The 20,755-nt window shown below is 42.2% G+C and overlaps 2 protein-coding genes across 2 annotated transcripts; both read left to right on the top strand.

The window, feature by feature from the left end:
- Positions 1-6,030: 6,030 nt before the first annotated feature.
- On the top strand, positions 6,031-6,975 carry LOC103049788 (olfactory receptor 9G4-like). The gene has a single exon (XM_007444223.2). The coding sequence runs from the start codon at positions 6,034-6,036 to the stop codon at positions 6,973-6,975; it is 942 nt and encodes a 313-aa protein (XP_007444285.2). The 5' UTR covers positions 6,031-6,033.
- An 11,044-nt stretch (positions 6,976-18,019) lies between these two features.
- Positions 18,020-18,964, top strand: LOC103049857 (olfactory receptor 9G4-like). Its single transcript, XM_007443039.2, has one exon. The coding sequence runs from the start codon at positions 18,023-18,025 to the stop codon at positions 18,962-18,964; it is 942 nt and encodes a 313-aa protein (XP_007443101.2). The 5' UTR covers positions 18,020-18,022.
- The last annotated feature ends 1,791 nt before the right edge of the window (positions 18,965-20,755 follow it).

The following is a 20,755-nucleotide window of genomic DNA, read 5'->3' as shown; positions in this document are numbered from 1 at the left end:
GCCTTGCTGTGTGATACATTATATATAAGGGAACCATTCCTGCTCAGACTTGGTTAGGCTTCTGCTGTGAATATATACTGTCAATTTTTCCATTGCTACATATTCTCCCAATTTTAGTCTCCCAAATCTGTATGGTCAGCAAGGTTTCTCTTTTCCAGTGTTGTGCCAGATGGATTCTTGCCACTGTCAGCATATATCTTCATAAATTGTGATGCTTTCCATTTATGTTCTCTGGGATCATGCCTAATAAAAATATTTGTGGTTTTAATTTGAATTTTATTTTCAGAATTTTCTGGATGTTTTGGTGTATTTCTTTTCAGGACTCTTGAGTCTTTTTGCATAATCATCACATATGGTAAAATGTTCCTTCTTTGTCGCGGCAGCATTTCCAACATTTACTGTTGTATGATTTGTCTAACTTGACAATCGTTAACAGAGGTATATGGCAACTGTAGAACGTTTTGAACCAATTTTCCCTCAAATTGTAGTTTGCTATAAATTTTATTGATTTTTTCCCATAGTTCTTCCCATTGTTCCACTGTTATTACTTCTTTAAGGTTTTGCATCCGTTTTATCATGCACTTTTTAACTGGTTCTGTCTCCATGTCATATTTGCATAAGAATTTGTAGATAAGTCCTCATAAATTATCTTTATTCTGTATAAGCCTTTCAAATTCTGCCATTTTTTCCCAGCGTCCCTTCTTCTTCTTCTTTGAGATTCCTTTTCATTTTCCAATTTTTTGCAAATACATTAACCAGGTAGGTTCCTACCTTCATTAGCCAATTCTTATCGCATCTTAATTTGTTTCTTGAGTCCAGATGTATCATACTGGCACATGTGAGCAGATCTTTCTTAATATAATTGTCCTGAAATAAAGTGATACTAGTGGTGCAATTGTTGGACTGACCCTTGCATTTAACAGGCTTTCTCATATAATATATCGCTTCAGATTCTTCTCTTCTTTTGTTTCCTTATACCATACATATCTATGACTGCCTGCTCCTTCTGTAGTTGATATTCTGCTGTTAGGAAATTTTATCCATTCTCATATCCATGATAGACAGCTTGCTCTGTAATATAATCCGAGAGCGGGAAAAGCTAGTCCACCTCTGTCTTTCAAATCTTGCAAAATGTTGAATCTTACTCTTGGTTTTTTCTTCCTCCATGTAAATCTCTTAAATTTTCTTTGCCAATCCTGCAATTTTTTATTGTTACCATAAGTTCTAGCTAGGGAAGAGTTAAGCATTTCCACCTCAGGATCTTGTTTTATTTCTTTTCAGAATTAGCTGTAATTGTTTTGAAATATATCTTTCTTGCATCCTGTCAAGTAAATCCTAAATATTTTATTGTATCTTTTGTTATCCCACAGCCAATCTCCTTTTCATAAAATTTTCTTCCTCAGAAGTTAAATGCCTAGTTACTATCTTTGTTTCCTTTCACTGATTTTATATCCAGAAAACAACCAAAACCTTTGATTATTTTCATCGATTGTCATATAGAGCTTTGTGGTTTCACAATTGTTGGTACTACAGAATCTGCATAACATTTCAGCTTGTATTCCTTCCCTTGAATTTTGATCCCGATTATCTGTTATTCTTTTTGGATCTTGTGGGCCCACACTTCAGAAGCAATTGCAAATAGTATAGGGAAGAGTGGACACTCTTGCCTTGTGACTTTGCTAGATGAAAAACTTGCAAAGTGTTCCTTTCATTGTAATCTTTGCTGATTGCCATTGATATACTGTATGTTTGCCACCCAGGGCTTTAATTTTTCTCCAGGATTCATTTTATTCTTTGAATTTCATTCATTGTCAGTCCATCTGTGCCTGGTGCCTTACCATTTTATATTTTCTTTACTGCTTCTGTGATCTCTTGAGTTGTTATAAATCTGCTTAATATTTGCCTGTGTTCTTCAGTAAATTCTTTAGACTCTGAGTTTTCAATACAGATAGTCCTCACTTAATGTCCATTTGTTCAGTGACAATTGGAAGTTACAATGGCACTGAATGAATGGACTTACAACTGGTCCTTGAAGTTCCAGCCATTGCAGCATCCCCATGGTCATGTGAACAAAATTTGGGCCCGGCCCACATTTATGACCATGCCCTCTGCCGCCACTGCCACTGCTCCCAGCTGTTCTTCGTCATCTTTGCCTGCCTGCCCTCCATTGGGCTCACCATTCTGGCCACATGTGGGGGAGGCACCATGGAAGCATACTGCAGGCTGGCGGGCACCCAGCAATGGGTGGGTGGGTGTGTGCCATGCACCACATGCCACTATCGGCTGGGGCCTTCTTTCGTGCTAACCTTCTTTTGCACAACAGCTGGGTCCTTCTTTCATCTGAAGGCTGGGGCCTTCTTTCGCAATGGCCTTCTTTCACATACTGGCTGGGGCCTCCTTTTGCACACCAGCCAGGGCCTTCTTTGAGAAAGAAGGGCCCAGCTGGCATGTGAAAAAAGGACCCGGCTGGCGCTGACACAAAAGAAGAACCCAGCTGGTGCATGAATCGTAGTTATGACCAGTCCTCAAAGTTATGGCCATTGCAGCACCCCCCCCCCATGGTCACATGATCAAATTCGGGTGCTTGGCAGCCTGCCCACATTTATGACCACAGCAGAGGCATTGAGAAAGGCCAGCAGCTGCCTCAGCTGGGCATACCTCATCATCAGCAGAAGAAGATGGTGAAGGTCAGCTGGGGGGGCAGGGGTAGGCAGTGGTAATGGAGTGTGGGGCAGCCAAAAAGGCAGATGGGGAGAGAGATAGGCAGGTGGGGGGAGTTGAAACAGAGGCAAGCAGAGCAGGGGGACAGAGCCTTGTCTGCCAAAGGGAGCTAGCTGGGCATGGCTGGGGAGGAAGCAATGGGACAGAGTTGGCAGTTCACACAGGGCAGGAGAAGCTTGAGGTCCTCACCTAACAATGGTATGGTCCTGGCCTAATGACTACAACCAGGACTACTGGAACTGCTGTGGCTAAGCGGTGTAGTCACATGACGTTTCGCCTAATGACTACTTTGCTTAGCGATGGAAATTCCGGTCCCAATTAGGGTTGTTAAGCGAGGACTACCTGTAATTCCTTTAAAAAAATGGCAAGTTCTTCTATTATTTCTCATCTTGTATATATCAGTTTGTTCTCTTTCTCTATTGCTGTTATCACCTTTCTTTCTAATTTGATGTGCCACAAGTTTCCTTGGTTTGTTTGGACTTTCAAAATGATTTGGTGTGACATATTTTATCTTCTTTTGGAGTTTTGCCACTTCCAATAAATGTAATTGCTGTTTAATTATTTAACTCTTTCAGTGCTTGTCAGTCTGGATTAGTTTTATGAATCAGAACAGAAAATAAATTTATTTTCTCTTCTACTTGTGATTTCTGTCTATTCTATTATCTTTTCTGGTGTGCTGTAAGACTTATTAAGATTCCTCTCGTATAAACTTTACTTGTCTCCCATACAGCTGGCATTTATTTAAAAAACAAACATTTTAATTCTTCTTTGCATTTCTGCAGCATGCTTTCTTGAAGTAACAATTCATCTTCCATCTGAAAGGCAATTTTTCTCCCTGAAACCAAGGTATTAAAATTGGAGCAGAGTTGGGTCAATCTCTTGGCAGGATAATTTTTTTTTGTACTATTTTTATTAACTCTTAGGCACCTAAGCCAAGAGTTAAACTAAGAAAGCATGGCTGAGAGGATCCTTGACTCTCCAGGCTGCACTATCATTGAGCACCCACACAGAAGTGGGTTTTTCTTCAAAGGCTGACTGCCTGACTCTCAAGGCGGTCATCCCCACTCCAACCCTGCCTTTTCTGGCAGAGGAATTTAAAGAATCTGTGAAAGAACTAATCACTGGATTATTGTTGTTTTGGATTACACCAGTGTTTCTCAACCTTGGCCATTTTAAGCTGTGTGGGCTTCAACTCCCAGAATTCCCCAGCCAGCCATGCTGGCTGGGGAATTCTGGGAGTTGAAGTCCACACAGCTTAAAGCAGCCAAGGTTGAGAAACACTGGATTACACAGCAGAACCACCTACCTGCTTTGGATTACAACTATGATTATTTTGATTACCTTCTTAATGATTTCTGAGCTGTGCCAGTATAGTGGGAAGGGAAGAAAAAAGGGAGCGAGGACTGGATTGCAGCAATAAATGGCCATGGTGAGAACATTTCTTTTACAAAGGAACTTTTGGCTAAGATGAGCCTCAGAATTGACATCATTGCATCACAGATTCTGTTGAGTTTTCATAGCAGCTAGACTTGAACAACTGAATAATTAAGATTTGGATAATTAACACCATTTGTCCTTTGGAGCAATTTGTGAGTTTTAATTAATTGCTTTTGTATATGGTTGTGACTTACAGTGCACTACGATACTGGAGTCAACACATGTAAACACGATCTATATATAATTTTGTATAAATTTGTACAGTGTGATGGGGTGGTAGAGAGGTGAAGGGAAGAGAAGGGGAACATGGAAAAGGATTCCGGAATGGATTGTTTATAGGAAAATGGCAATTGAAAGCAGATTGTAAAGAAGGTTTAAGTGTGTGGACAGAAGGTATCTTTAAAAAATAGGTAGTGGTGATGTTGGCACTCAGCTCAGATTCGAAAATATCAATGAAATCTTTTTTTTATTGTTAAAAGTAACTTAATGTATTTTGTTTTTGATGATTACTTTTTCATCAAAAGCATATTGAGCACTAACTATACAAGTTCTGTAACTTCTTTGTCCACTTACTAATATTATATTTTTGCATCTCTTCTCTTCTCTTCTCTTCTCTTCTCTTCTCTTCTCTTCTCTTCTCTTCTCTTCTCTTCTCTTCTCTTCTCTTTCTCTTTCTTCATTTTCTCTTTTTTTTAAAAAAAGGATTAATAAAAATGATTCAAATGATTCAAAAATGTGGACAAAAGGTAAGAGTAGGTATTAGGAGAAATACCACCACATCCTACCATCCTATCAACACACTAGCCCAATTCAAAGAGAAAGAAGGGAGAATTTTAATCCTGAAATTAAGAAAAGAAGGTAGGGGCCAAGCTTAGACAAATCATCCCAAGGGGGGGGGGGGAAGAGGACAGTTCCCAGTACATGGATATATTGGCTCTGACCTATGCTTAGAGACGAAACAAAAAGCAAAACCAGTCCCAAAGCAGGAGATTACACTTTTTTTCCAAAAGGCAACAAGTGTAATCAAGAATTGATATGTACTGGATCTCCAAAGCTCTCACACCATCCTTCAAAGAAGAGCTGATTTGCTCAGTGACATATGCAGATCAGGCCATTTAATTCCCAAGCATCATGTTTTCTATTATGTTCCCAAACTTGAGAAGACGGAGAGATTGTTGGCAAACCCTTCTTAAAACCCTTCACCTCTAGCATCGTTCCTCCAGTCGACAACACTTGTAACAAGCAAGTTGCCAAAGAAGAAAATTCTCTCCCCCTGGCCCTCATCACTGATCCATAACACTTAGTAAGGATTCTAGCAAGCTGCAATGATAATTACATGGGCAGAGTAATCCAAAAAGAGCAGGGGAAGGGATGTGGAATATAGGCCTCCATTGCCCTGCGAGCTGTCAAAATAAGGTGAAGTCCTTCAAATCTAGAATTATATGGTGTCTATATGAGCAAGTCCGTGCAGGTTTTTCTGGGCAAATGTATAGAAGTAGTTTGACATTACCTGTCCAAGGAGGTTTCTCCAACTTCACAGTCCAGCTTTCCTTGGGGTCTTCCCTCCAAATTCTACTCAGCCCCAACCCTCCCAAACATCTGAGTCTGATAAAATCAGTCAGGTACTACTACATGATGAGACACACGGAGTACATCTAATTCAAGCATGTATCCTGTACATATTTATGGAATGTTAAAAAAACTAGAAGCTAAACTAAAATCAGTTTCAGGCAAAATTAGTAACAGCATACCAAATATCTCAGAGGGTTTTCAACACATATTTCAAAATCATAGCATGAATTCATTATTCAGGGCTGAAAACTGCCAAATTCTGATTTCTCTTTCCTCTGTAAACAGGTTATGCTTCTGAAAACAATGGAAGTGGAAGGCAATCAGACATTAGTTACTGATTTTGTCTTGGTTGGGTTTACAACAGACCCATTTCTACGCATAATCTTCTTTGTGCTGTTCTTGGCCTCCTACACACTAACACTGACTGGGAACCTGGGCCTCATGGCACTGATCTACCTAGACTCCCGTTTGCACACACCCATGTACTTCTTCGTGGGCAGCCTGTCCTTTCTGGATGTCTGGTACTCCTCGGTCTATACTCCTCGGATCTTGTATGACTGTGTCTCCAAGAACAACCACATGTCCCTTGCTGGTTGTGCAGCCCAATTGTTCTTCTCTGCTGGCTTGGCCTACAGTGAATGCTTCTTACTGGCCTTCATGGCCTATGACCGCTTTGTGGCCATCTGCAACCCACTCCTTTACACCACTGCCATGCCCAAGAAGCTCTGTGTCCAGCTGGTGGTAGGTTCCTATGTAGCTGGCTTTGCCAATGCCATTGCACATATTAGTAACACTTTCCGCCTACACTTCTGTGGGAACAATGTCATCAACCACTACTTTTGTGATGTGCTACCTCTTCTGAAAATGTCCTGTGATGATATAGGGGTCTATGAAGTCATCCTGACTGCTCTCATAGGTTGCAATTGGCTGGTAACCACAGCTATCATCCTGAGCTCCTACATTGGTATTGTGGGAGCCATAGTCCGTATCCGTTCATCTGCAGGGAGACGCAAAGCCTTCTTCACTTGCTTGGCCCACCTGGTGTCAGTCACCCTCTTCTATGGCTCCATTGTCATAATGTATTCCAGACCCAAATCTCAACAGACTCCCAATTGGGACAAGGCAAATGCATTGTTCTATACAGTAGTCAACCCTCTGGTCAACCCTTTCATTTACAGCTTACGCAACAAAGATGTGAAGGCAGCCTTCAGGAAAATCTGGGGGAGATTCATAGCACCCAAATGAATGGCATTGATACTGTCTTTCTTCAGATTTGATTTCATTGAAAAATTAATCCCTTACCTGTAATGTCAGCCTGCCTGCCTGCTTGCCTTCTTAGTAAGAGATGATCAAGAGAGCCAGTAGACCAGAGAGATAACTTCAAAGATCTGCTATCCTCAAAATCTTCACATGTATTTATCTCAGTGGGCAATTGTTTCTCATGCATGGAGCTTTCTGTCTTCTTCCTACCAGGCAGCATCTTCAAAGTATAGTACATGGGGAGCAAAATAGAAAGAAAAAGGTCAGGCATGGTCAGAATGAAATGATTGGACAATGATAAACTAGAGAGAAAGTTTGGTCCTTGGGAAAGATGGACATATATGGATTAAAGGTGTGCTTAATCCTTTGCCAATCTCTACCCACAATTTGGAAATTACCTTAGGACCCTTCTCACAGCCACATTCACCTACTTATTCCTCCACTTCTTGCATTATACAAAAAAAGTATGCTGGCCTAAATTGTACTACCCCAACACCTGTTGGTCAATCCTTCCAGGTTTCACATGGGATAATATAAGGCAGCCATTGGTATAGTCCCCCACTTAATTTCATCCCCTGACAAATATCACTAATTGCCAGCAATAAGACCCCTGAAAGAATCTTGAAAGGGGGAGAAAGTTACAGGCAGCATATCCCTCTCTCTAGAGCCCAAGTGAGAGACATGTGTACCATAAGCACACACACTTCATGGATGACGGCTTCATCAGGAGAGGGCTAGTCCTGTTTTTTAACTACAGATCTTCCACTCTCTGAAAAAAGCAGGTGCTGGGTTTATAAGGAACCCACTTAACATACAAGAAGTGTGTCACAAAGCAGCTGGCAGCCATGACATAGGCAGATGCTGCACTGGAAACCAGGCACCCCGCTCTCCTGCAGCGCAAGGCAAAATGGCAGAGGGAAGACGCCAGTGGCCAGAGAGGAGGGGCAGCCGGAAGGAGGCAGAGGGGGACAGACAGATCCCAGCCCCTGCTGCCTCATTGTGATGGAATATATCTACGAGGAGGAGAGTGATGCGGGAGATCAAGGCTATCAGGAAGGAGGGGTGTATTCCAGCATGGCAAAGCAGATAAGAGACAATGCACTCTGCAGGGGAAGCATGAGAAGAGAAAGCGATTCAGGGTAGCCCCTCCCTAGTATCCCCCAGGGTATATCCACTAGTTGCTGTAGTATAGATTTAGTTTGGCAAGATTCTGTCTATAAGATGTCAGCAAATAAAGGAACTGTACTCAACTGGACCGTTTTATCGTTGGTTTTGGGCTGGGCCTGACACTCATTAACTACATTGGCCATCAAATGCTCTGGATTGAATCAATTGCTAGAATGGTGCCAAAAGAAGAGATTAAAATCACGGCTCAGATCATTTTATAACTTTCACCATTTAGCAATCCAGAATGAGTTCAGATTATCTTTTACGTGTGCTGCAGATTCCATCATAACTTGTTTCTGTTCCCCATCAGATGAGATTCTTCTCCACAGATGCAGGTTGCAACATAAATACACCTCATCTTAGCAGAAAGAGAAAAGCCTTTTCAGAATATATTTATTCAGTTACAAAAGCATGCACATTTTATTGTTTAATCAAAAAGACCAAGAATAAATTACGGTTGGGAAGTGGTGATGATGAAAGGTGAGCAGAGCATTATGGACAGAACGAATAAAGCAGACATTTTTATTCTAGATTCCTGGGCAGAAGGACTTTTCATTTATAAAGAACTATTTTAAACCCTCTTTATGGCTTATGTTACTATTTTCAGGGGTTTCATGACTCAACCTGGTGGGCAACCTTGCTGCCAGTTTTCAGCAAAGATGGTCAGAAGCTGCCGAAAGGGGGTTCAAACAAGGCTTGCAGGTCAAACCCCCAGATTTCTAAATAAAGACAATGATGGAATGGCAGAACTTTGTAAACAACAAGGTTTAAGTTTTAATAATCCTGCAGGATAATCTGAAGGGGTGGAAATAATAGCTTGGTTTTCCCAATCACAAAACTCCACAAAGAGGAAAGGATGTGGAAAATAACGTTGTTCATTTATGTTATTGTGAAAAGTTTACACTAGAAGTTCCATCTACATCATTTATAAGCAATCAGAAGCCTTGGGCTTCTGCAGCAGCAACATATCAGCTCACTGGGTGACTTTGGGCCACCTCCTCTCAGCACAATCTCTCTCACAGGGTGGTGGCTGTAGGGAGAAAGAGGAGTGGGAACATTAGAAAATGCTGCCTGGAGCTCCTGAATGAAAGGATAAATCAATAACTGGATCAACATCCAGAAAGAAGAGCACTGTTCTGTTCTGCTTTGACCAAATTTAACTACGAATACCATATCTATTGCTGGGAATGATGACTTTGACAGCTTGCCAAACTGGACCTAAGAGGAAATGTTGGAAAAAGCTGGACACTTTTGCCTGGAGAATATAAGATACAAAATGAAAGTCGATGAGAGCATCTTGAAACATTTGAAAGATATGCTGAAGAAGATGGGATTGATTCTGAGAAGGCAAAGTAGGGGAGCTTTAGGGTAGATCTATATGCACAAACTTAGATCCATAATGTCTTTCCCTGACATACAAAGATACACACACACCCTTCCAAGCACAGAGAGACCTATAATCTGGTGGCCTTCGCTGGAAGAAAAGAGGGAGACACCAGGCTTTCCCTTGCAGCTCAGCGGAGGGCAACAATTGTCCCATTTTGCTGCAATGGCTCTTTTCAGCAGCTTCACTGGGAGGAAAGAAGAAGCCATGAGCTTCCTTATTCCTTCTGGGGAAAGACAAAGGAAAGACTCTTGCAATTGTCATCAGCAGGTTATCTGTCACCAAGGGCAAGAAGGGAGGTACAGGACGCAACGAACCTGACCAGCCTTCCACCCAGGGACATGCCTTTTCTGTCCTCCGCCTGAGAGGGAAGGAAGGGGATCAGGAAGGGAGCAGAGAACCAGATTATGGGTAAAGATTAATCAAATATAAGGGCTGATAAGGGCTGTCCAGCAGTGGAATGCACAGCCTAAGCGAGTGGGAGCCTCTCCTTCACAGCGTCTACCATTTCTGTAGTTCCATCCTGCCATTGCAAACTAGATGACCTCCAACTTTCCTTCCAGATATGGCAGGTTAAGAACTTCTTGGAGTGTATCCTTGAATCTGGACCTATGGCTGAGAGGGCTGAAAAATAAAACAAAATCAGTGTAAAGGAGAGGGCCTCCTGCTCCAACTAGAGTCTTCTTCTCTCAGAGCAGCTGTCCAAAATGCAACAGGGATTATCTGCTGCAATGGTAAAATACATTTTGGGAATAATATTCTGTAAAGATTGTAAGTGATTACTTCCGCTTAAGCCTCATAAACGAACTGCAGGATTGAAATACTGCTAGAAAACAATGAAGGGTTGCTGTGAATTACACAGAACCTGAACTGCGGCTTTAATATCAGATACAGCACAAGGCTGTGTTAAGCCATTTTATCCCCAATAGGATATCTTCCAAACTTACTTTCCATCCATCCATCCATCCATCCATCCATCCATCCATCCATCCATCCACCCACCCACCCACCCACCCATCCAGTTTCATTCATTCTACAAGGCTTATAAGCCACTCCAACTGAAGCTGTTTTTGAGTGCCATACCCAAATTTATAACCTCAGATGGAAAGAGACCAGCAGTAAAAGAGGCACAATTCATATGAGAAAAAAGGATAGGTGAACACTGAGAATACAAGAATCATGGCCACAAATTATAGGGAAAATGAATGGGTTTGTTCTGGAATTTACATTGCAGGGTTATTTCTAAACTAGTTCACAGCTAACAAGAACAAAACTAGCAACCAGAGGAACTTTTTTCTCTTTGCCGGTCCCTATGCTGGGAATAGACAAAGAGATGACCAATCCCAACTTAAATAAAATCATGGATTTCTCCTTTGATTTAGGGGGCACCTTCCACTTCTATTCCTGCGGATATTGCCACATGAGACCCTGTGGTGTGATTGTTGCAGGTGTCAAAGGGACTGGGGAAACCCAAGTAAAGCTAAATTCTCCACTATGGAACTCCCTGGGTGGCTTGGATCCAGTCAGCCTCAACCTCACCTGCCTCTTGGGGTGGTTGTTGCAGGGATGAAATGAGGGGAGACTCCTCTGTCCCTCACCATGATTTCCTGGAACAGACGGCAAATATAAGTGAAACGTGAGGGGAAGGCGAATGCTGGCTTCACTCCTTGCTCTGTCTCTCTGTCAACACAGGTACCATCGATAAAGTAAAAGTCTGAAAATTATTCGGGTGATATGCCACTTCTGTCATTGGAACACCAAAGTCTTTAATATTTTTGAGTCTATTTGTAAGTACTTAAAAGTAAAGGAGGAATGGCATAACAATGTCAAAGCATCTATCTTGTTAACAAATACTTGAGAGAGCATGGTGAATGCAGGCCCACAAGAAGAGCTGTACCTAGCTTGATTTATGGGCTCTGTTTCCTGAAGTGGAAATCAGACAGACCTCAACACAAACTGCTATCGGTGATCCTGGGGAGAATCCCTTGATTTTGCATGAGAAGAGATCTGCCGGGATAGGTTTCTGTAATCTCCTCAGTGACCTGGAACAATCCTGGAACATCCCAGAAGTCCATAAATTAATCATGAGTTAATCAAGATGCAGATGAAGTATAAACAGGAAAATCAGGAATACTTTTGGGATTATAACCAAGGACAAGCCACTTCTGAGAATGTTGTCTAGAAAATTCCATGGACTTGTCTGTGCAGCCACCAGGAGTCAAACCTGATTCGGAGGTGGGGGGCGAATCATGGTCAGAGAGGAAGCTATGCAAGACTCTAGAGGGATTTAATGGTCTCAAGCATTCCTTCGACCCCCTGCACCAGTGAAAAGGCACACTGCATGTACAGACAATGACGTCCACAGCCAAGGAATAGCTTCTATCACAGTTGCTTGATAGTTTATTTCTGCAAAATATCCCTTTCTGAACTGAAGAAAGAAACAGAGGCCTTGCAATCCTGCAGCTGTCAATGGGCCATTTGGAAGAGTCATTGGTCTTTTCTTTCTGTCCCCTCAGAGGCTGGGCACAATTTGTTTTTAGTTCAGAGTTTTAAATTGCTTTAGCAGTTTTTAATTTGGTTCTTCTTGTTGTTATACCATACTTATCACTATTTTAATGACTGTGTTGTTATTGTATAATTAGTTAGAGATACTGTATTAGATTTATATTGGAAGCCATCTTGATTTGAATGTTTTGAAATGTTGCTTAAAATATAGATGATTAGACCCTTGCTAAAAACATTATTTGGCATCCTCTATTAGAGAAATGGTAGACAAACAAATTTTCCATGTTGTGTTCCATTTCTCAGCTTATTATTACATGTGCATTTCAGATTTTTTTTTTCCAGAAAAGGCCCTGGAACAAATATTGATTGCAGTTGAATAGTGCCCTCAAGGTGGAAGATGATTGTTTACCTGGAAAACTCAGATAGCCTCAGGGAATGGTAGTTTTTCCCTTCTTTTTTTAGAAGAAACTCTCTTTGGAGGAGTTAAGAAAAAGCCTTTGGCATGATACTAATATTCCCACTTCAGATCATCAAGAGGAAAGACTTAATCTAAGTGCTTCTACAGGGAATGGAGATTGCCTAATTTGAAGGAACATTGTGGTCACCTCACTCAGGAAAACACAAGACTCCCATATAGGCTGATCTATGGATTTGTCCAAACAGATTTAGCGGGGAAATGTACATGGCTTCATTCAGGTAAGTTTGATGTCTCTGGGCATAATTTAGGGAGATACCCCTAAGCTTCTATGATTCCCACAACTAGAACTAGACCAATTCTTACATGGCTCTTCTTCTCACAGCCCATTCCTGCCTTTCTCTGAATAGAAGAAGTTCAAGGTGTTCAGAAGTGGTTCACTTTCCTGACTTCTGATTCCCCCCAGAAGCAGGTTCATGGATCATGCATGGTGGCCTTTCAACTTCTCCTCACTTTCTCTAAAAAAAGCAGGAATCAATCCTGCCAGTGACAAGAAACTTAGGATGTGAGAGACAAGACAAGTCCACGTGGAACTCTGAGAACAAGACAGGGAAAGCTTTTCACAGCACTTCTTTAAAATGTTTAATTACTGAAATTGCCGACCTCCATGAAGTGGAAAGAGAACTGTTCACACCACTGAGGAGAGGGGATAGTAACCTGGATCTAAGCAGAAGAAAGCAGCACCCTGTTCAGGAAGAACATTGGCTGAAAAACTTGCAGTGGCACAAGGGAAGTGAGGGCAGATCTCTCCTGCTGCTCCTCTGGCAGAAATGTGGTCACTGAATGGCCACAGGGAGGGGAGTGGGCATGCTCTTTGGGCCACAGAAAAGGTCTTTCAAAGAGGCACACAGCTTACACAATAACACTGGGCACCCTCCTTTGGTGTTGCTTGTGCTTAAGCGATGTGTTTTCAAGGATTGCTTGAGTGGCAGTCAGAGTGGAGCAGCCAACATCAGGCAGCCAATTTGGGATTCTCATTAAAAGGGAGAAACTCTTTCTGCTTCTTTCTTTTTTCCCAAACGTGGGGAGCATTTTGTTTGGATTTTCTGCCTAGTGTGTGCCTGGTTATTCTGGTGAAATTTCAAGAGGGAAGCTGCACCTCAGTTATATACTTTGGAGACAAAGAGAACAGCTTAATGAAAGTTGGTACAAATGTAGTTTTATAAAATTTCATAGACAAAGAGCAGTGCATGACAGTGAAACTAAGTTATAGTCTCAGTGCTCTGGAAAACTAGGGGATTGTACGGCTGAGAAAAGCTTCAGAGATGGTATAGGAAATGTTTGAATGGTCTTATTTTCTGGAGAACAATTTCAAGGGTGCAGAAAGGTAAGTCTTTCAACAAAGAGGTACATCTTCATATCAGATAATTTGGTGATCAGGATATTTTAGAGATTAGAGGAGGGAGAGAGATTTAGGCATGGGGCGGCTGAGGCTAACTAGAGAGTCTGAATGCATTAAGCAGTAAAAGGTTGAACACTGAAGGCGTCGCAGAATAAAGTAGTGAATTTCAGTAGCACAGCAGAGATACAGTCATTATTATAGTGCAAGTATTAAAGATGACCCCTAATATCACTCCGGTTGTGTGAAGTCCATTAACTCTGTCTTTCCCAACTTGGCTTCTGCTATGTGTATTAATTTTACAGCTGCAGAATTGAAAGCCGGCCTAAAGTTTCCCTCTCTGCTATATTGAAATAATTCTGCTTTGGGAAAACTGCCCTCCAGTCAATTGTGTTGAGTGTAAAAAAAAAAATTCATATGTCAGCTAGCATCTTTGGGACCAAGCATTCTCTTTCAGGGGTCTCCTATGTCCACATGTTTGGAAGTAATTCATAGTGGATTCGTTATGGGTATTATGCCTAAGAAACTGCACAACATTGTAAATTAAACTCCTCCATATGCCCCTGTCCCTCATTTAAGAAAATTCTCAGCTCCTCGTAAGCCTGAACAATCAGCAGGGATGTCAACAAAATTGGCTTTAATGTCAATGAGAAAAATACAAGTGCAAATCTCAGGTCTATTGAACAGGTATCCTCCCCAGCATCTAGTGGCTCCAAATTTAATGCACCATTATGCAAATGAGGTGAAAGAAACCAGTTAACACTGGCAGGAAGCAAAGGACAAAAGAAAAGAATCCAGGACCTGGTTTGGATATCTGGATACATTATAGCCTTCCCCAAAAAGCAGCAGATGGAACCATTCCAGGGAGCAGATTGGGGAAGTTGGCCTTCCCCAGCCAGCTACCTTCCAGATGTGTTGCACTTCTGGTCACTATGGCCATGCAGTGACTACTCTGGATGAGCACTTTGGCAACTGGCTTCAGTATATTGGGGAACCAAGTGAAGCATGCTTGACTGAAGTATTTGGTTCTCTATTAATCTTAAGTAAGAGTAGAAGAGCAGAACATTAACTGGATGTAATTATTGCTTACAAAAGAGCTAAAGTTGTACATAAAGCTTAGCTGACATACAAAGAATCAAATGTCATTAATAGTAGAACATTGATGGTTACGTTCAGAATACTGAGTTCAATATCAATGTTGCCAAAGCAGATTAAGGGAAGGAGAGTCATGAGCCAAAAAGCAAGGCTGAGAATGGGTGCTGGGAGCATCTTCAGATACTAATTTGATGCCAGTTGCCAGGTTTGGGAGGGCAAGCTCCTCGGATGAGCTAATTACAGAGGTACAGCAGAGGGAATCTCCTCTCAGTGTAGAAGTTGGATGAGATGACTTTCATGCTTCCAAACTGAGAGTTCAGTTTGTATGAACGTGGCACAGAATAGACTGCCAGGTTCAAATCTCACTCACTTACAAAGTTCACTGATCAGCTTTTAGTCCTGTCAGTTTCTCTTAGACTGTCCTACCTCACAAGGCTGTAGTAAAAATATATCGAGAGGAACCAGCTGTGCTGCTTTGAGCTGATTGGAAAGAATTTATCTCAACAGATAAAATAAATAAAGTAAGAGTTTCCAGTTCGGAGAATGATCAGTGCAGGTTCATTTATGCAAATGCAGACATATCAAAATGCATTTCAAGGCCATAGGAATCTAGAAATGAATTGCTGGCAAAAAAAATTTTAGGAAGATAAGCCTATGTGTTTAAAAATTTACATAAACATTCACATCCGTTCCTTGTCAATTATAGGGAAATGTTCTGGGGGTCAGAGTGCATGGCATTCAGTTGGTTTTTGCAACATTTGAAACAACTGGACTGGCTTATAAGCGTTTTTGCTCTACTCCTATGAGCTAAAGCTAAAGTTATAAGGCTAGACAGTGCACTTTATTTCTCCTGCTCAACAGTTACCAATTTTGAATCATTTCAGAAGGGAGTCCATTCTCGACCTGCCTTCGGAGATGCTGATACAACTCTAGTTGAGATCAAAGGGTCATGCAACATTTCCCCCCGTTTCGTTTCTTGCAGACTGAAATTCCATCCATCGCTGTAAATTCGTACGTGCAAAACTGGGCCTGCGGACGTGACCAGGTATTTATGCGTGCCCTTTCTTTTCACTTGCGGTTTATGTCAACAGTGGAAGGCCCAGCCAAATCCAGTGTTCCCTCATCACATCCCACTCGGCAGTGGCCTTAGCTAGCTTTATGCCTCCCTTGCCAGCCATGAAGGCCACCCCTCGCCTGTGCTCTGCTGCAGCAAGAGGGCTTCTCGGGCTTTGCTCCTTCTTTCCCCAAGTGATCAAGAGACCTTCTTCTCCATCTCAGTCCAAGAAAACGTACCGGGAAGATTTTGTTTGTCTTAATTTATCTATCTATTGGGTCATTGCAATCTTTCATCCTTTCTTTTCTTTTTTCCTGTGTGGGCCCTACAAAAATAAGCTTTTAAAAATATCGGGATAGTTTACGGTACTGATTGAAAAGTGGCTTTATAGCACACAAGATGGAATGCAGTGATGTGTCTCTGAAGCCCAGCGATGGGGGAAGCCCTCCGGCTTAGGGTGCAGAACATGGACTTTGTATTCCCTTGAGGCCAAGCTGCTGCCCTCATCTCCCTGCCCTTGACTGATTCTCTTCTTTCTCCACCTGCTCAGGATCGCTCATCTGTTTCAGCCCCTTGCGCTCTTCCCATGGGCAGGGTTAGAATTGCTTCACTAAGGGAAGCCCTTCCTCAGCAGAGTTGGGGGCCAGGCACGGAGGCAGAGGTCCTATTACAGTCCAAAACACGGTCCCCTCCCTGTGCCTCTCCAGCTGCTTTCTTGTTTACACTCTGAGCCATTTAACTCTTTCTGCAAACATGCAGAATTTCAGTCCCCCACCCACTCATCTACTGTAGCATTTCTTTACATGAGAATCAATGCCTCTGCTTGCAACAAAACTTAGAACATTAACTCAGGCAAGGTGGAAAGTTGACCTGAAGAGAGTACAAATGTACTCTCCTATGTACTATAGTGCATACATGTCTCTATGCTGCCTAAAGCCATTTCTGAATGTAATAGGGCCTTCTAAACAAGGTCCTTCTCTTCTGGACTTGGGGCCATTAAATTCCCAAGCATCACCTTTTTTATTATTTTCCCAGAAGTTGCGTACATCGAGGGACTGTTGGCAGGAGAGGCTTGTTAAACGTCTCAGCTGACTGATAATAATTTAGTATCATTCTTCTAGTTGACCAAACTTGCAATCAAGCTAGGAGGAAAATTCTCTCTCCCCTGACCCTCATCACTGATCCATAACACTTGCTAAGAATTCTAGCAAGCTGCAGTGATACGTAGTTGGGCAGAGTAGTCCAAAAGGAGCAGGGAAAGGGGAATCCATGTGGAATATATGCCGTAAATTGGTAACTACTAGCTTTGCTGGCTCCATTACTGCTGCTGCATCATACTGCTAGCTGCCAAAGTACTGATTGGTTCACTAGGCATTGTAGCTTAGCTCCACTTTCACCCAGCATGCAAAACGCCAGAAAATTTAAGAACAGGCCCTCAGGAACTGGTACAAGCTACCTCCAGCACACCACTGAATGTATAACTCCTTCGTCCTGCATCTCAGATAATGTGTCCCTCAAGTCCAAGTTGACTCTTGGTGTCTACATGAGCAAGTCCATGCAGTTTTCTTGGCAAATATGTAGAAGTGGTTTGATATTACATATCCTGGGAGGTTTCTCCAACTTCACAGTTTACCCTTTCTTAGGTTCTTCCATCCAAATTCTACTCAGCCCCAACCCTGCTAACAGCCTGAGTCCCAATAAGGTAAGCAGGTACTGCTGCATGATAAGATCCGTCTTTGAAAAGGGTTGGCAAGATACACAGAATGCACCTATTGTAATTATGGCTTAATATTCTCATTTTCTGGTAAAGCCTGCATCCCATAAATATTTATAGAATATTCAAAAACTAGAAGCAAAATCAGTTTGGGGCAAAATTGGTAACAGCATATCAGATATGCCAGAGTGTTTTCAACACATCCTTCAAAATCATAGCATGAATTCTTTATTCAGGGTCCAGAACTACAAAACTCTTACTTCTCTTTCCTCTATATACAGGTTAAGCTTCTGAAAACAATGGAAATGGAAGGCAATCAGACATTAGTTACTGATTTTGTCTTGGTTGGGTTTACAACAGACCCATTTCTACGCATAATCTTCTTTGTGCTGTTCTTGGTCTCCTACACCCTGACACTGACTGGGAACCTGGGCCTCATGGCACTGATCTACCTAGACTCCCGCTTGCACACACCCATGTACTTCTTTGTGGGCAGCCTGTCCTTTCTGGATGTCTGGTACTCCTCGGTCTATACTCCTCGGATCTTGTCTGATTGTGTCTCCAAGAACAACCACATTTACCTCGCTGCTTGTGCAGCCCAGTTCTTCTTCTCTGCTGGATTGGGCTGGAGTGAATGCTTCCTACTGGCCTTCATGGCCTATGACCGCTTTGTGGCCATCTGCAACCCACTCCTTTATACTACTGCCATGCCCAAGAAGCTCTGTGTCCAGCTGGTGCTAGGAGCTTATGCAGCTGGCTTTGCCAGTGCCATTGCACACACTGGTAACACTTTCCGCCTACGCTTCTGTGGGAACAATGTCATCAACCACTACTTTTGTGATGTGGCACCACTTGTGAAGATGGCCTGTGATGACACACGCGTATATGAAGTCATACTGACTGCTGTTGTTGGGTGTAACATTTTAGCAACTACAGCTCTCATTGTGAGTTCCTACATTGGGATTGTGGCAGCCATAGTCCGTATCCGTTCAGTTGCAGGAAGACGCAAAGCCTTCTTCACTTGTTCAGCTCATCTGGTCTCTGTTTCCCTCTACTATGGTTCCATTCTTATCATGTATTCCACACCCAACTCTCTACACACTCCAAACTGGGACAAGGCAAATGCATTGTTCTATACAGTAGTCAACCCGCTGGTCAACCCTTTCATTTACGGCTTACGCAACAAAGATGTAAAGGCAGCTTTCAAGAAAGTCTGGGGGAGATTTCTAGCACACAAATAAATGCCATTGATACTGTCTTTCTCCAGAATAGATTACCAATGATGAAATTAAACCCCTGCTTCTAGAGTCAGCCTGCCTGCCTGCCTGCCTTCCTTCCTTGAGTATATATCATATTCCTTGAGGATATATGTAGAGAGCAAGGAAGCCCATTTTGACAGAGATATGGAAACTCAATTGCCACAGCAACAAGGGGCAAAACATATTTTAAGTCCAGAATATCCAGATGAACTTAAAAGTGGCTCAGAGACACAGCTCTCTAATTCACTGAACTATAAGAATGAGGAGGAAGTACAAAGCAATCAGACTTGCAAGATTTTCTTCTTATAGCCAATCTCAATAAAAGTAGTTTTAACCTTCTTATGGAGTTGATTTCTTGGTCTGGTCTATCTAGTGGGGCTGATATCAACTTTGCAAGTCTCCTATTTTCCTTTACAGAGACAGAAGATCTCAGCTTGGTTCCTGGAAATGGCCTCCAATCCTCAGGGTACATTGCTACCCACTGAACACCTTGCTGCAGCACTGTTGCAATACCACCAACAAGTGGACCTATAAATAACCGACATGCAGAATGCCATGATGCAACTGACAGAACAGTTGTGTCAGAATTTACCTCAGCCAGCAGCAGCCCAGCAGCCTTCAGCAGAGCTGATATTTCTGCTTTCTCATGGGAGTTTGCTACAGAGGTATGGAGGATACCAAGACCAATTCCTGACTTTCATAACTCAGTGTGAACTCTTTATGGCAGGTCGACCAGCAGTTTCTCACAACTGACTTTTGTACTGACTTTGCTGAAAGAAGGGACAGCCAAATGGGCTATACCTATCATTGAAGACAATGACCCTATGCTCAACAATTATCAAGACTTCATGCAAAGATTTAGAGGTTCTTTTGACAAGTCCGTGAGACCCCTGACTGCCAGTTGTGAGATTTGCAAACTCAAGCAAAGGGTGTGGGCATACATATTGGATTTTAAATTATTTGCCAGAGAGGTAGGGTGGAATGGTCTGGTCTGATTGACCAATTTAGAGAAAGGCTGGCTGATGAACTGAGAGATGAACTGGTGAGACAAGGCACCCATATAAAATGGAAGAGCTGTTCCAACATTGTGTAGTAATAGATGGCTGAGTGGAAGAGTTGAGGCAGGGGAGAAATGGCAAGAATGTAAATTCTCTGGTAAAGAGAATTTACATTCTCTCTTCTCCCATATCCCCCCTCCTGATAGCCTCCTCGGAGGCAGGAAAACCCATGTAAGGGGAGCAGCAGAACCCATGTAAATTGGAGCAATTAAAAGGTGTATTTCACTAGGTAGCTAAGCTTATGCTTTTACTGCAGAGCTCTCAGGCAGATAGCCAGATCCTGCCTAGCTAAAATCCAAGCCTCTACTCAGTGACAAAATGCCACACCTTTGGATCTACAGGCCATGTAGTAAGAAAGTCCCAACTCATTTCAAGGCAATGGCATCAGGAAACCTCTCAGGCCCCAGGAGATCTAAATGTTATTGTTCCTGTTACTCTTTGCTTAGATTCAGGCCAGAAAGTACAACTCTCTTCTGTTATAGACTCAGTAGCAATGCTAATTTCATAAACTAGTCCATAGTGCTAGAGTTAGGTTTACCCATCCAGACTCTCAAAAAAACAGTGATGCTAGAAACAATAAATGGACAGATGCTGAGAGCTGGTTTTGTGATGCACTAACCAGCTGAAGTTGATAATACAAGATCACATGGAGCTTTTTCTACTCTATGTCACTGCTTCCTTGCAAGTATCAATCATCTTGGGAATTGAGTGGCTG

Source organism: Python bivittatus, unplaced genomic scaffold (assembly GCF_059951505.1).
Source record: "Python bivittatus isolate LINGU-HERP-01145 unplaced genomic scaffold, Pbiv_v1 ctg000480_np1212, whole genome shotgun sequence".
Taxonomy (NCBI): Eukaryota; Metazoa; Chordata; class Lepidosauria; order Squamata; family Pythonidae; genus Python; species Python bivittatus.
This window is presented reverse-complemented; position numbering and strand designations above follow the sequence as displayed.